At 37.6% G+C, this 16,631-nt stretch overlaps 1 protein-coding gene across 1 annotated transcript; it reads right to left on the minus strand.

Annotated features, from left to right (window-relative positions):
* Window positions 1-6,272: 6,272 nt before the first annotated feature.
* LOC130552292 (interaptin) lies at window positions 6,273-15,252 on the minus strand. The gene is made up of 21 exons (XM_057330510.1): window positions 15,079-15,252; window positions 14,591-14,655; window positions 14,200-14,482; window positions 13,958-14,055; window positions 13,258-13,390; window positions 13,034-13,159; window positions 12,783-12,908; window positions 12,462-12,566; window positions 12,163-12,351; window positions 11,658-11,887; window positions 11,236-11,503; window positions 10,628-10,759; window positions 10,471-10,544; window positions 10,062-10,140; window positions 9,872-9,965; window positions 9,705-9,787; window positions 9,511-9,597; window positions 9,359-9,399; window positions 7,907-7,925; window positions 7,186-7,324; window positions 6,273-6,511 (listed from the first exon to the last, which is right to left on the minus strand). Exons 1-21 carry the CDS (start codon window positions 15,250-15,252, stop codon window positions 6,273-6,275), a joined length of 2,784 nt encoding a protein of 927 aa, XP_057186493.1.
* Window positions 15,253-16,631: the final 1,379 nt, after the last annotated feature.

Consider the following 16,631-nt stretch of genomic DNA (forward strand, 5'->3'; position numbering starts at 1 on the left):
TTATACTGATGTCCTTTTAAAAATTACAGCGTTGGACACATGGAACGGTTGCTCTTGACCTATCACCAGTGTCTGCCCCTATCTCTGATGTGTCCCGCCCCTGTCCCGAGCTGGACCACCCCTCTCAGCTCGACTCATGAGTCTGTGAAGAGGATTACAGACTGGAATATAACCGAAAGACCGATGCTAAAGAGAAAATCTGTGGAATTAAAGTCATTTGTAAAGACCCAAGGAATAGTTTTGGCATTAAACTGCTTTACGGTTGACTCGTTGAGACTCATCTTAAAACATTTGAATAAAACAGGAATTTAAAATGAGAACATTCGACAGCACGCAGTGGATGCAGCTCTCTGGAGATAAGTGATGTAACTTCATATCAGAGCTGTTCCTCAGTCATGATGTCTACTGAGGAAGAGCAGAAGTCTGGGGAGTCCTTGTGTCAGTCTGTCCTGCTGTTCGCATGTAAGGGTGTGATCGAGGGAATCATCGTCCTGCTTTTTCTCTGGCTGCTGGTGCAGGTGCTCTTCACAAAACAACTTGAAGGTATGACAAACCAAACCTCCAGCTGTTTTTATATGCATATAGTGGCCAAAGGTCATGTCCATCTTAGGAAAATTGACATTTTCACGCTTTATTGACAAAAACATGTTAAAGATGTATTCAAATGTTTGTATGTGTGTTGCATACTTGAGTGTAGAATGTAAACTGAAACTCAACCCAGCTTTGGAAGAATTTAAGAAGGCGTGGCAAAAACATGAAAACAACACATGGGTCATTGCGGGTACATCTGGCATAATTTTGTTAACACTTCACATTAAGGTACCCTTTATAAAGCATTTATAAATGTGTTCATTAATGATAAATAAGTCATTTTCAAATGCATTATGAAGCAGTTACAACTGCATGAAAAAAAGAGGGATTCTAACAAAATACCTGCCAAATAGTGAGCCATTTTTAACTTGCATGTTATAAATGCTTAATAAATGTATTTATTCATTATTTATTTGACTCGAAAGCAGATTCATTATTATTTTGATGTTGTTTGCAATATATGCTGTCATACTGGACACTGTAGGGTGTTATGTTGTTTATCTTATACCTGCTCACTATTTGGCAGGTATTTCGTTAGAATCCCCTTTTTATTCATGCAGTTATAACTGCTTTATAATGCATTTGTAAATTACTTATTAATCATTAATAAATACATTTGTAAATGCTTCACAAAGGGTACATTAATGTCAATTTTTACCAAAATTTTGAACAAATGTGAAGTTTTCCTCAAAAAACAAGCACGGCCTTACATAAAACCCTTATACTCAAATGCTTATTCTGTTATCAATCTCTGGGTTACCTGGTTTTGGATTTCTCTACCTTATATTTTTACTGTTACTTACTCAGTGACAGACTGGACAGTAACATATCTGACATTTTCAAAACAATATGGGCCTATACTCAACACCGAAGCCAAGAACGGCAGAGCCCCTGGTATGTTTAGAAATACATTTCCATACACATACGTTTTACTCCAAATAAAAATGTAAATTTGCAACAGTAATATTTGAGCAACATTGTTGACAGTTAATTAATTCACTCTTGACCCGTTTTCTATTGTCACCAATATTTGGGAAAAGAGAGAGGACGTACCTCCTAGTCTTTCATTCACACTTCTAAGACATCACAATATGCAAATCATGTGAGATTACATTCCATTCCTTTTTGAGAGAGGTTTACCTACTGGGTAACAGAGTTGACAGTCATTTCTCAGACACGCATAAAATAAGAAATAGCACAATGAAAACTGTGTATGAAAACCCAAATGTCTTGTTTATCTATATAACTAAGGGCGTAACTAATAAATTTGATATTTGAGGTTATTTTTATGCTTAAATACAGAGTAAAATGAGCTGCTTTACAAAACAAAAGTTGTTTTCTACATTTTTGTACAATATCTCAAATTAAGTACACTAAAGCAAAGTTGAAGTACACTCCAAAAAAAAAAGATTTTACGATACTGTTCACTTTATTTAAACAATTCATTTGTTTTAACACCATTGTATTAGGTTTTATGTTCTCAAACACAATTGCATTGTGTTAAACGGACTAAAAACAGTTATGCTTTGGTTTAACTAAATGTTTACATTTTAAATTAACATGTTTCAATCAAGTAGATAAAAATAATATTTGATGCTTGTTCAATTTACTTAAATAAATCAAGTTGACACAATTATTTTACCTAAAATATCTTACCTTAAAGGCGGGCTGTTGGATTTCCGAATTACGCTTGTTTAGACGAAGTCGGGCCGAGTACCAAAACAACCTTGTAGCCAATCAGCAGTAAGGTGCAAAGTGCACAGGACGGACATTAGCCGAGCCGAGCGCTGACGAAAGTGAAAGATGGGGGTAGGGGTGTGTCTGTTTTGGTGATTTGAACATCAACAACGGCTCATAGAAATCGGACACCCCGCCTTCAAGCTAACTTAATTCAATTGTGGACAGTGGTTCCGCATAATGGAAACATGGAAACAACGTTATTTGGACATGGTTGTTTAAGTTTACTCAGTTCAGTTTAGTTCATCATACATTAAGTATTTGAGTAGAGATAACATATTTCTGTTATGTGGAACCACTGTCCATAATTGAATTAAGTTATTTAAAGTATCATTCTTTTCAGTGTATATTTTAAAGGATAGTTTATGTAAACCTTACTAGTACTATCATACTTGTAAATGTATTATTTTAATACTACTTGGGACTAAATTGGCTCACTTTTCGTTGATGTAAACACAGGTCGAGAAGCATTCGGGTTTCATTTTTATTATGCCATTTACATTTTATTCCTTTTGTTGGTAAATTATACATAAACAGTTATCATTTGCAGTGATAATTACAGATAAGCATGCTATCCTAACCATCCTGTCTGTCTTCAGTCCACTTGCAGGTCCTGCTGAGCGTTGGCTTGGCGCTCTTGTGTTTGACCCTAATCCTGGGCTGTGTCCTTTGGTGGCACAGGACCAGACACAAACCATCGGCTGTTAAAAAGGATGTGACCTGACGTGCTCCACCTGATTCTGCGGATCACATGACCATAGAATTCAGCCCCTCCCCTTCATCTGGGACCACATCAACCAAACTGCAGTATGAGGAGCTTGATGGAGAAGTCCTGGACAACACATCTATGTCTGAAAGCTCGACACCATCAGATGAAACGTTTACTAGTGCTGTGTCGGAGGTTAAACACAAAGTGTGTTTCCAAATGAGACGACTCAGTACTCCAACCATTTCCACTTCTCTATACAGACCCATGGCCAGCAGTCGATCTTCTTTACCGTCATTTCCGAAAATTGGTCTTCTCTCGCAAACCAGAAAAGTTGTGGAAAGTCATTGTAGTGTGGTTGGGAATGAACACAAAATACTCACTGTTCCTAAGGTAGAATCACCTTACACCCTTTCCTCATTTCAGACCAACGATCTACAAGGAGAACATTTATTTCCAAACTATGGTTCAAATTCATGCAACGAGACTTCGTTCTTGCACTTCACCCTGAACTTCTCTTCTATGCACATCACATTGACTGTAGCTATAGTAGGTATAACAGGTAAAATCCACAGTTTAGATGAAGTCACTGTCCGGGTCAGACTGTGTCCACTTTGTTCTGAACCTCTGGATATGTCTGTCCAGGACCAAAACCGTGACAACTTAGTTGTCAATGTCGGCTCTCTCAAAGAGCTTAAGGGTTGTATACTGAGACTGGCATTCTTCTCTCGGGATCATACAGAGACGTCCCCAATAGGGGAGGTAGAAGCTCGTTGTGGTGATCTGGACTGGACACCGGACAGGCCCATCTCCTGCGTTAGAGAACTAGGACTAAGAAGTTAAGACTGATACTAAAATGTATCTTATTTAATATACAAAGCAAATTCAGGAATACATTCAAAAGCAATCGCAGTTCATACTTAAAGGGATACTTCACCCAAAAATGAAAATTCTGTCATCATTTACTCACCTTCGAGCTGTTCTAAATCTGTATAAATTTCTTTGTTCTGATGAACACAGAGAAAGATATTTGGAAGAATGCTTACAAACAGACAGATTTTGCCCCTACTGACTACCATAGTAGGAAAAAAATACATTGGTAGTCAAAAGTGCCCCAGAACTGTTTGCTGTCCTACATTCTTCAAAATGTCTTCTTTTGTGTTCAACAGAACAAAAAATGATCAAGTAATTTTTCCTACTATGGGACTCAATGGGGGGAAAAATCTGTCTGGTTATAAGCATTCTTCCAAATATCTTTCTCTGTGTTCATCAGAACAAAGAAATTTATACAGATTTGGAACAACTCGAAAGTGAGTAAATGATGACAGAATTTTCATTTTTGGGTGAAGTATCCCTTTAACACTCAGATTTAACACTCGCTTTTGTAGCTTAAAGGGACAGTTCACCCACAAATGAAAATTCTGTCATCATTTACTTACCCTTAAATTGTTTCAACACTGTTTTAATCTCTTTGTTCTGTTGAATACACAAAAAAAACCTTTTGAACTAAACGGATGGGGCACCATTTACTACCATTGTAATTTTCTTGCCTACTGTGAAAGTCAATAGTGCCCCAGATCTGTTTGCTTACAAACATTCTTCCAAATATCTTTCATTGTGTTTAACAGAACAATGAAATTAACAGGATGAGTAAATGAAGACATATTTCATTTTTGGGTGACCTATCCCTTTAAGTTCCCTGTTAAGTTGCTTTAAAAAAAAGCTCTGGTTTAACTTTACAAAAATATTACACAAAGATTAAAATGCCAACAGGTGCCATACTATCCAATAACATTTCATGGTCCTGCGAGTGCAATAAAGCATATTGCCCCACAAATCGCTCCTGCCAGATACATGAACACCTTAGTCATGATATGACAACATGCCTGCTCATATTTCATATACAACATATCCAACCTGCTTCAGTTAAATAAAAGGCTTTATATCCTACAGTAAGCCTACATGTTTGCTTTTAATGTAAAGGATTAAACGCTTGTCCACAATCCACAGCAGATCAGCCTATTTTAATGACATTGTAGTGTTAATCCTCCCCTTCCTCTTCAATCCTTCAGACAACAATCTGATCCCTTCCATTTTCATCTGAGGTCACGCACTCAAATAGCATGGGTGTATCTGCGCCACGTCTCACACACAATGCGCGTGCCATAAATTTAGACATGACTAGACATCAAACAGAGCTCACGCTGATTCTTAGTATTTTTAGTGTTCTATATGCATGCATGAAACACAAGGGTTCACTATATTTTCCTGTAACTGTACTTTTACTGTTCTTGATTTAATTCCCAGGACACATGCTGATAAAATGTCTAGTTTGACTGCACTTTAAATTACTTTCAATAAAAGCATCTGCCAAATGCATAAAGGTCCTATAGTGCACATATATGTGATAAGATCTGTTTCATACATCAATACCCCCAAAAATTGATTTGACTGAATAGACTCTTATTGTTTTTATAGACTATACAAGTTAGTATGAATTTCGTCTTTTAATAGAGTTTCATCATGCTACTTCAGACAAGAAAGCAGCATTTGGTTAACTTGACCTCAGTTCATTCAAAAATGAAAATTCTGACCACTGAGACATTTCTCAAAATACCTTCTTTTGTGTTTCACAGAAGAAAGAGTCATATACAGGTTTGGAATGACATGAGGTTGAATAAATGTCATATTTTTCATTTTGGGGTGAACTATACCTTTACACCCTTAAGATCAGCTTTTTGTTTCTTGTGTTTCACCAACATTTATCACAGATGACCCTCACAGACAAAACACAAGAGTGAAGTACAATGGATTGTTTAAGAAATTCATCTCTCAGAATGTTTTTATGTTAATATGTTTATTTTATTAAACATATTAAATCAATTTAACAATCAAACATATTAAATCGATTAAATACATATCAATGAAATACAAAACTCTCTTTAATCTCTTTAAACAATCTTGAAATTGGTCATTAAAATACAGGCTGTAGCCTATGGGAAAAGTGATAATTGTATAAACTAAAGTATATTTTCAAGCTTAAATGTCTTAAATGTGAACATAAAAGTTAGTCCAAGTCGGTTCAAGCGCTGACAATGTTTGACTAAATGTATGCTAAACTGAAAATGGCAACATGCTTGTGAAAATGAGTTAATGACTATTTAGCTCGGCTGTACTGTATCATAATGAAAGTAAACTAAGGTGCATTTAACATATTCACAAAAGATTATTATCATCATTACTCCTTCAGAGGCGTGTTTTCCCTCACCCCTCCTCGACTGGACTCTTCCACATGTGATGAGTCACAAACCTCGACCTGTCTGGCATAGAATGTTCCATCCCTGCAGCCCAAGGGAGAGTTTTTCTGACGGACCTTTCCTTTCTTCAAGTTTTGTAAGCGTGCGATCAATGTCATGTCATCACTAGGCTGAGATCTCGCTTTCACCATCTGAATGTGGTGAGGAGATATTACTGTGTCTACATCGATAGAACAGACAGAACACAATTACAGCACAATAGATGTTTAACATCTGTATTAGATTTTATTTTAACATTTTAACATTCGCATATTCCAACAATCAAGGGTCCCCTAAACAGAGCTGTCCCTGATTTTTTATAGGATTGGACTTGTCACTCCTTTCACCTTTAAGATTTTCATCTCTCTCTGTTAGATTTTCCATTTCCCCTCTCAGTGATGACATCTGCCAGAGAAGTGTACGACAATCATTTTTTTCTATGAAAACTCTTTAAAAATATTGATTCTATTGCAAACTAAGCACGATTTAACTATATAACATTAGACATTCAGTTTTATCCGTGACTCTGACCACACACTTCACAACTGCATTCTTGCTTGCCCTCTAAAGCTGCTTATGCCCCCCTTTATCCCAGCATGCTCTTTGATTAAGACAGAATGAGAGATTAGAATACCGCAATGACAATCTCTGCATATTGTTGTGTGCATAGTACTGTATAAAGTTTTGTTAGTTATTTAAGACATCAGATTCTTTTGTCGATTTTTTAATTAGAAATTAAAATTATTGAACTACAATCAGCATCAGTTCAAATTATTGTGAGGAAGTTATTAGTTGCTAATAGCTATTACAAAAACTAAGTGCATGTAGATTTTAGCAGGTAGTCATCATCATTACTTGCCTGTGCATTCTTACTGCTGGGCTTCTGTGTGTGCTCTGTTCTTTCAGAAACCTTTGGTCCCCTGGGAAGAAGACTTTTTTTGGATGAAGATTCCTTTGCTGCCCCCTGCTTGAGATCTTGCTCCTCTACACGTTTCTGACCACATAACGGAGAGATTTTTTAAACTGGGGTCCACAAGGGGGTATTAGGGTCCACAAAAAATCAGAAAAAAATGAAAAACGTTTTGTGGGTTTTTTACACTACACTGTCTATTTAGTATGTTTTCAAAAAAGAATAGAAAGAATATAAAATATAATTGTAGGTTAAATATTAAATGTATACATGACTATTTTATGAAAGGGATTGTTTTAATGGGATTCTTCACCCCAAAATGAAAATTCTGTCATCATTTACTCACCCTCAGATTGTTCCAAACCTCTATGCATTTCTTTGTTTTGCTGAACATACAGAAAGATATCTGGACGTTTGTCAAATCTTGACTCCCATAGTATTTATTTTCCCTACTATGGCAGTAAATGGTGGATGAAATCTGACATTCTTCCAAATCTCTTCCTGTGTGTTCAGCAAAACAAAGAAATTTATACAGGTTTGGAACAATCTAAGGGTGAGTAAATGACGACAGCATTTTAACTTTTGGGTGAAGTATTCCTTTAAGCATTTGACATTCTCTACGAGATGCAGAGGAATGATGGGAATGCTTCACGGCCCTAGATGTACAAGCGCAGCTGCTGTGGCCCTAAATCACAATAACTCATAGATCAGCCAGAAATGAATCCGAAAAGCAGAGCAGGTGTTCGATCGTGTGAGTTACAACCCCAGTTGTTGTTAGTTTTGCTGTTTTTGCAAATCTTGTTGTGGACAGTTTGTAGTTTAAGAATAGAACAATGTGCCGTCTGATAGATTGTATTTCTGCTCAAAATGCATCTTTACAGGATATCACACTTTTTATCTAAACAGAAACCGCTTTAAAGACAAATACAATAATGTTAAAGCTGCTAGTACACATTTGATTCACATTGCTGTTGGATGACTTTATGTCACTCCTGAGGTTTGATTTTGTTGAAATTCAACAGACACTGGACTGGATCTAGATATCTAGAAATTATGATTTGAAATGAAAACTTGGAATGGTCTCTTATTTATTTCAGGGGCTGCGTATGATTGGTTAGTTTATGGCTACAAAAACAATTCACAGAAACCACCCAAAAAACGTGATCCTTACCTTAATGCTTTTAGGATTTTGGACCCCATTTTCAAGCAAGCCAGATCTTCTCGGGAACACTGGAGACCTTATAACATATATACATGCATGTTTTGTGTTTTATGGCAATAAACAATCCTTTTCTCAAGGGAGTCTTTAATGTTCCTTTATGACAGTGAATTATGACATTGGGAAAATTCCTGAGGTGACAACCCCTCCCCTCCTCTTCCTTTAAACATGTTGTAAATAGGGCTGTCAAACGATTAATCGCGATTAATCGCATGCAGAATAAAAGTTTGGGTTTACACAATGTATGTCTGTGTACTGTGCATTTTAATTTTGTATTTATAAAAACAGACGCATTTATTTAAGAAAAAATAAAATGTTAATAATAATAAACACTTACAGTACATATAATTTTAATTATTGGCAAATATAAATAAATAAATTTAAACATTTTCTAAATATATACACGTTTGTGTACATGTATGTGTTTATAAATACTAAATGAATATGCACAGTACACAGACACACATTATGTAAACACAGACTTTTATTCTGGATGCGATTAATCGTGATTATTCGTTTGACAGCCCTAAAGTAAAAGGTAATAGTGTCTTATTTTGGCGTTATACGGAATTTTATAGACTTTATGCTCGAATGCAGCAATCTTGTCTTTATGTTTTCCAAATATTTTTGATTTGCTGTCCTGAAAATCTTAATCTTAGTCAAACTGTTTTCGGAAGTCCTGTTTTCTTTTTGATTTCCTTCACTTAACGATGACGGATTTCCAATAAAGAAATGTTTGGCTTATGCAAAAAGTCAACTGATTTGTAGTGAGAAAGAGGAAAATGGGAGAAGAAGGAATGAGGTAGGTAGAGGAACCCTTTTTGAACTTCGATTTAAAGGGGAAATCATAAATTAAATGGATTTATGACTGTGTGTGATGTGTATGATGTAGGACTGACCTCTCTCCACGCTGCTCTCTCTCTCTGAACAGACTTTTCAGCTGTAACACAGAATGTACAGTATAGTTAAACAGAAAGTATGGTGAGGTAAATCACGACAATGCTTTTCTGAATAAGTGTTTAGCAACTTTATATTGCACATTATTTTGTACCTGTTCTGTAACCAGCCTCCTCTGTTCATTAGGATCTAAACCTGAAGGTTTTTTGGCTTCTGGTGAAGGCTCTTTTTCTGCTTTAAACTTTCAAATAAAATGTAAGGTCAAGTGTTACCGAAATTTTCAGAATCGATGCAAAACTCTATAAACCCATCCCAAATGCCCTTGTGCAAATAGAAGCTACTCAATACCTGCTGGGACGATTCAAGGTCATGCAGTTGTTGTATAGCATGATCTCTCTCCTGCTTCAGCTCTTCTGCTGTCCAGCTATATTCTATTGCCACAAAACAAAAACAAACCATGTCAATTATGATTCAATTTTACCCCTCGTCCAATGAGAAAATGCATGAGGAGATACCTTCTAACAGAGCTCTCAGGGATTCAACGTCCTCGTGAGTGTTGTCATTGCTGACCACTTCCTCTTCTGAGGGCAGATCTTTATCTCTACGAAGCTGTGGGGGTCATATGAGGTCATTTTGAAACTTCATTTGATTTTCCCAATATTCTGCTCTACATGCACCAATGAGGATCTTGTAACGTCTTAGTACCTCCTGTTCAAGAGCCGATAGCTTGATCTGATCTTCTGCTTTCTCTCTCTGTATCTCCAGATTGTTCAGATCTTGGTCTCTGTCATAGTGTGACAAATAAATGAGTGCATGACAAAATAACCTTATGTCCTTCCAAACCTGTTTGACTTTCTTTCTTCTACAGAACACAAAAGAAGATATTCTGATGAAAGCTGCTAGCCAAAACGCATTGTCCCCCATTGACTTCCACTGTATGGACACAAAACCACTGAGACATTTCTCAAAATATCTTCTTTTGTGCTCCGCAGAAGAAAGAATCATATACAGGGTTTGATCGACATGAGGGTGAATAAATGATGACAGAATTTTTCTTTTTGGGTGAACTATCCCCTTAATGGATGATAGTGGGCTCCTGTGAAACTAGACATACTTTTCTCTTAGTTTCTCATCTCTCTCTGCCAGTAGCTGCTTCAGTCTCTTAACCTCGCTGCTCTGCTGTGAGACCTGGACAACAGAAGAGAGTTTCATCACAATGATGATGTCATCCTATTATCAATCAGTCAGACTGGCAGGTTTTCAGGCCTCACCTGACTGCAAGCAGACTGCAGGTCCCGCTGCCGCTCCACCAGCTCGGTGTCTCTGATCTTCAACATGTCCGACACCTTCCTCAACTCCTCCTTCATCTGCGCCAACTCTCCATCAACGTCTTCAGACGACACCTTTGGACGACATCACAGGAGTAAAAACGTTTTTATGTGTGTTATCTTCCAAAAGGCCGTCATGACTTTCTTCAGAAGAAAAAGAACATACGGAGCTATCCATGAGTTTAAGAGCTCATTTTAGGCAATGCTAACTTTTTAGACATAAATTTCATTTATATGATTTCATTATGTTTGTGAAACATTAAAGGGATAGTTCACCCAGAAAGAAAAATTCTGTCTTCACTCACCCTAAAGTTGTTCCAAACCTGTATAAAAAAATATGTGCTGTCGAACACAAAAAAAGATATTTGGAAGAATGTTAGCCGTTTTCGGTTCTGGAACATCATTCACTACTAACATTCTTCCAATTGTCTTTCTTTGTGTTCATCAGAACATAGAAATTCTTACAGGTTTGGAACAACTTAAGGGTGAGTAAATGAAGACACAATTTTAATTTTGGGTGAACTGCCAGTTTAAGGATGAAAGGTCATTACTTCATCGTTCTCTTGCTGTTGTTTCTTGACCCCTTCAAGTTGGGCCTGCGTCGTGCATAACGTCATGGACACATCCAGCCACCTCTCATTCCAGTGAGCGGCAACTTTCCTTAACTCCTCCTTCTCCTGCTCAAACCCCGCCCCTGCATACTGTAGCCCCTCCTCCTTAAGGTTGTACTCCGCCTCCACGGTTTGCACTTTTTTCTCCAGGTCTTGACATTTTACCTGAAGATTCTGATTCTCCAGCTTTAGATTGTCCAGCAATTCCCTTGAAATACAAAATGAGGTCAAGCCTTATGTGTATTATACACATAAACTTTGGTATTTCTTATATTCTAAAATTGTTTTTTGGATCATCGTGCATCAGTTACAATTCATTTTCATTTGCAAGCAACATTGAAGATCGTGACTAAATATCCCACCTTTGTTGGCAGCATTTGTCCTTCAGCTCTCTAATCTCATCTTGAAATCCATTATTGACATTTTTCCTCAGTTCCTCGTTTTCTCCAATCAGCTTTAAGCGCTCAGTCTCCAGTGCTGCAATCTGATTGGTTTGGATCAGTTTGTTCGCTTCCAGTTCATGTAGCTGCTTTAAGGTCACTTGTAGCCTCTCTGTAGCTCTGGTCAGATCATACGAAAGCTTTTCGTTCAGCTGAAAATGTTTATAATTCACAAAAATGAGGGTATTAAACTTCTGTGTAACTCGTGCTATAAAAATTCATAATTTTGTGATTGGACTAGTAAACAATACAAATAAATTTTACATTGAATTATATTTAAAAAACAGATTATATCAAATTAAAATAATCACGACAATGTGTTGTAAATTCATGTTTACATTTTTAGGGAACTAGAGGATATCCTTATAGAGAACAATAGTTCCAAATGACCTGAATCAATCTGTATTGGTAAGGAGTGACCTCTGACCTCTCTCACAGAAAGCAGCTCCTCCTTCGTGTGTATCGTGTCTTTTTTCTGTTTGCTGGCCTGGTTCTTAGCTTGCGACAGTTCAGTATGGAGCTCACACACCTGCTCATTGAAGCTTTGCTTTCCTCTTTGTTCCCTCTGTAACTGCAGCTCCAAAGCCTGAACCCTCTGATGCAGCTCAGTTTTCTCCTGTAGAGACCTTGATACATTTATTTCCTGTTTCTATTAAGGTTTTACAAACCCAGTATAGATTCATTTAGGAAAATGTTTGGGGCTTTCAAACATGTCCCATACCAGACCTGGATAAGCCGGTCCTTATCCATTAAAGCTCCGGATAGTTTGGTCTTTAGATCATTCTGACTGTCTTCCAGTCTCTGTGTCTTAGTGGACAGCAGGTCTCTTTCCTGAGGAAGGGAAACAAAATAGTTATGCTTGCATGGATGAAGTTGACTGGGTATAGACGGTTTTATTGGACGCACACGCCTGAAACCGTCTATAGCAAAGCCGCAACAATGCCAAGATCAAGGGTTTGTTTCCAGGGAACCCGAAAACTATAAACCCTTGAAAATGCTGTAAATTGTTTTAGATAAACACATCCACCAAATGCTTAAATGTATTACCAGCTCCATTTGTTCCAGGCGACTCTTGGACTCTTTCAGCTGATCTTCTAGCTCAGTCTGGGTCTGTACAAAGCGGTTCAGTCTTCGGTTCAGCTCCTCTGTTTGGTTCATGGCCTCTTGTTGGTTCTGTTTTGGGATGTAAATGTTTGCATCTCTAGTTTAACTTAACTTAAATAAATATAATGTCTGTAAAATTCCGAAAGGGCATGAATAGTTTGCTCTTTCACATATTTTAAATCAGTGTTTTTTACCTCTTTATAAGACTGGAGCTGTCTCAGCGCATCATTTTTCTCATAATCAAGGTCATCCACTCTCTCCTCAGCCCTTCTGAGAGCTTCTCTGAGCTTCGTCGTCTCCTTCTCAGTCTGCTTTTGTCCCTGCTGGAGGCAACATCATATAAAACAACACGTTCTTTTATAAAATGTTCCTGGTATTTGAGTTTTGAGTTTTCTCTATTGTACACAATGAGATGTACCTCTCTGAGGATTTCATCTTTTGTAACAGGTAAAGTGTTGATGAGTGGGTTTATTGGGTTTGGTGATGCGGGTGGATTCCTTCTTTCAAGGTTGGACCTCATCTTCAAAATGTCCAGCTCTAGCTGCAGAACCCTGCGTTTTCCATTAGAAGAATCAACAGAGTTAAAGGAAATATACTGTAGGGTCCAAATTCAAAGGCCATACTTTGATTAAGGTTCAATAAATGATGACAAATAGCATGCATTCTAGTTTTCATGCTATGATCTTAAAGGCGGGGTAACCGATTTCCGAATTACGCTTTAGACAACTGAGTCGGGCCGAGTACCAAAACAACCTTGTAGCCAATCAGCAGTAAGGTACACAGTGCACAGGACGGACATTAGCCAAGCCGAGCGCTGACGAAAGCGAAAGATGGGGGTAGGGGTGTGTTTGTTTTGGTGATTTGAACATCAACAACGGCTAAGAGAAATCGGACACCCCGCCTTTAAGGCCTATTAACGAAGACAGAAATGATGCCAATAACTATAAAGATAAACTTTTAAAAATTGTCCACAAACAATATTATTGGGATTATTTTCAAATCTTGCAGCATTTCAAATGTAAAGCTTACAACAAACAACAGTATTGTGGATGCATATGAACACCCCTTTAATTCCATGTGTTGTGTAATATCCCTGGCTTTCTCCTTGCATAACTCACTTGTCCTGTAATTCTGCTCGACGGCGGCTCTCCTTAAAGTGGCTCTGCTCTGCTGCTTCCTTGTCTTGTTCAAGAACACTCACTGCTTCAGACAGCTGCTACAGAGACAGAGACACAACAGAACAGCACCCTTAAGAAAGACTATAAAAACATTTTTTTTTAAACGGTTAAATGTGCAAGGGTACTCATATACCCAGGGGATATTTACGAAAGTTGTAGTTGGAAAAATGTAAGATCTGAACCTTGTGCTTTAATTCCATCAACTGTGAGATGCTGTGGTTTTGTTGAAGCTGTGTGTCTCTGGTTTTAAGAAGGTCTGTCTGAGCGTCCAGATGACTTTTGGCCTCTCGGAGACTCCGGACGAGCTCTGCTCTTCTCACGCTGCTTTCCTCCAGTGCAGCTTTGAGCTCAAACTCCTCTGTTGAACACTGTGGTCGTGGAGCACCATCTCGACGAGATGCGGAAGACCATCTCTCGATGTCCAAACCGCCACCTTGTTTCTGTCTGTAATGACTGTCGAGAGAGCTGATTCATGGAGAATGTTTGTTATTAACCGTCAGAAATGATGAATCAAACAATCTATGCAAATTCAAGTCATGTGAGATTGAGATGACTGGGTTCCAAAACTCTAACCTGGTGCTCATTTTTGAGCGGCGGTTTGATCCAGATAACCCTATAGAACTCCATGTCAAAGATTTCTAAAACGACGATGTCACGTCATGAAATGTTACAAGGTTATGAAACAACCAATATTTACATTTAGATACAATTCAGTACTAGGGATAGTTCACCCAAAAATGAAAATTCTGTCATCATTTATTCACCCTCTTGTCATTTCAAACTTGTATGAATTTTTTCCGCAGAACACAATAGAAGATATTTTGAAGAATGTTGGTAACTGGCACCTATTTACTTGCATTGGTTCTGAGTCCATACAATAGAAGTAATTGGGTGCCGGCGCTGTTCGGTTACCAACTTTCTTCAAAATATCTTCTTTTGTGTTTTGCAGACGAAAGAAAGTCATGCAGGTTTGAAATGACAAGATGGTGGATAAATGATGACAGAATTTTCATTTTTGGGTGAAATATCAATTTAATTTAATCATAACTTTCTGCACATACCTGATCTTTAAAAAGAGACCTGTTGTCCCAAAAGTCATGATCCAAGAATGTGAGGGGGCTTGAGGGTCTAGGAGTGTTTCGGAAGGATCTACGGCCCAGGCCAGCATCCCATCCCTGGTCACTCCTGTGTCCCAAAGGTGAGAGGCTGTTTCTGTCTCCTCTCCACATGGCCATAACCACAAGAGCTCTGAAAAGAGTTTGCTTTGACTGCAGATGGAAGACACTCGGATGCCCTGCCCTGTCTTGCCCTTATACAACAATTTCACACTCAACAGCGAGTTCTGACCCAGCACGCCAGAGTACCATAACAACATCCAAACAATACATTATGTTTGTTTGTTTTTGTTGATATTTGTTTGGATGTAATAAGGAGCTTATATTATTTAAACATTCATTTTCAATATCAATTTCTGAACAACCTATGTGAGAAATGTGTCACCACCAGTAACTATTTTAAATCTAGAAGTACAAATCACCAATACTAGACGACATACCTTTTGTTTCCTTGGTTCTGGTTGCTTATTATTCTCTTATTCTCTGCGTCAGTGCTTTACACACTCAATAAGCTTTATTAAGCAGACATGGCTGTTGAAAATAAAGCCCTGGTAGCAGGTATCTATGGTGATTGTCATATACAAGACACAGAGAGTGTGTGTCCAGCCCACCTCTTCAGCGAGCAATCATTTTGTGAGCTCACGGGGCTATTTATGGAAGATATGATTACAATGAGAAAGATTTAACATGTACCTGCAACAATGTTGTCACTGTTTTTTTTCTGAATGGTGCTAGTATCAGTCAGACGACTGCAGCTTTTCCTCTGGAAATATGAATAGCTTAGGAGAGGTTTTGTATTTTTATACATTTTACTTTTGTTAAAGTTGTAAATGTATGTCGTTCATTAAAAATGTAGGCCCTAACAGATGTATTTCACATGAGTCCTTTTGAATAGGCTGCATAAATCTATTAAAATGAACACGGAAATAAATGAATGGAAGAATAAACAAACAAACTAATGCAAATAACAATAAATACAATCAATAAATTACATTACAAATATAATTGTCACAAAGTTAATTGATAATGGTATACATGTTAAAAAACATACTGAAAACAGGAATACAATGGGAATGATTAGCATTACATAATGCACCAATAACAACCGTTACACTGGTGCTATCAACATTAAAAAGCCAACGTTAAAAAAATATAAATAAAAATATTGATAAAATCGCTGTGAAATGTTAGCTCATCACATATTTGTATTTTTGAAGGTAAGCGCTTTGATTGGTCAGGCACAGAGCCTTTGTAAAACAGAGTTGCGACACTCGCATAGACGTCCCTTAGAACAGTGGTTCCCAAACTGGGGTACGCGTACCCCCGGGGGTAAGCCAGGTGACGGAGGGGGTACGTGAACAAAATCCTGAAATCTACTGTTTACTTAATTATAACGCACCTGACAATCATCCAGGCATGTTTTTCTCACAAGCTAAATATAAAGATGTGCTCCCTCTAGTGTACACTCAGCAAAATAGTAATCACGTAGTGCCATAAAA

This window comes from Triplophysa rosa, linkage group LG3 (assembly GCF_024868665.1).
Source record: "Triplophysa rosa linkage group LG3, Trosa_1v2, whole genome shotgun sequence".
In the NCBI taxonomy this organism is placed as follows: Eukaryota; Metazoa; Chordata; class Actinopteri; order Cypriniformes; family Nemacheilidae; genus Triplophysa; species Triplophysa rosa.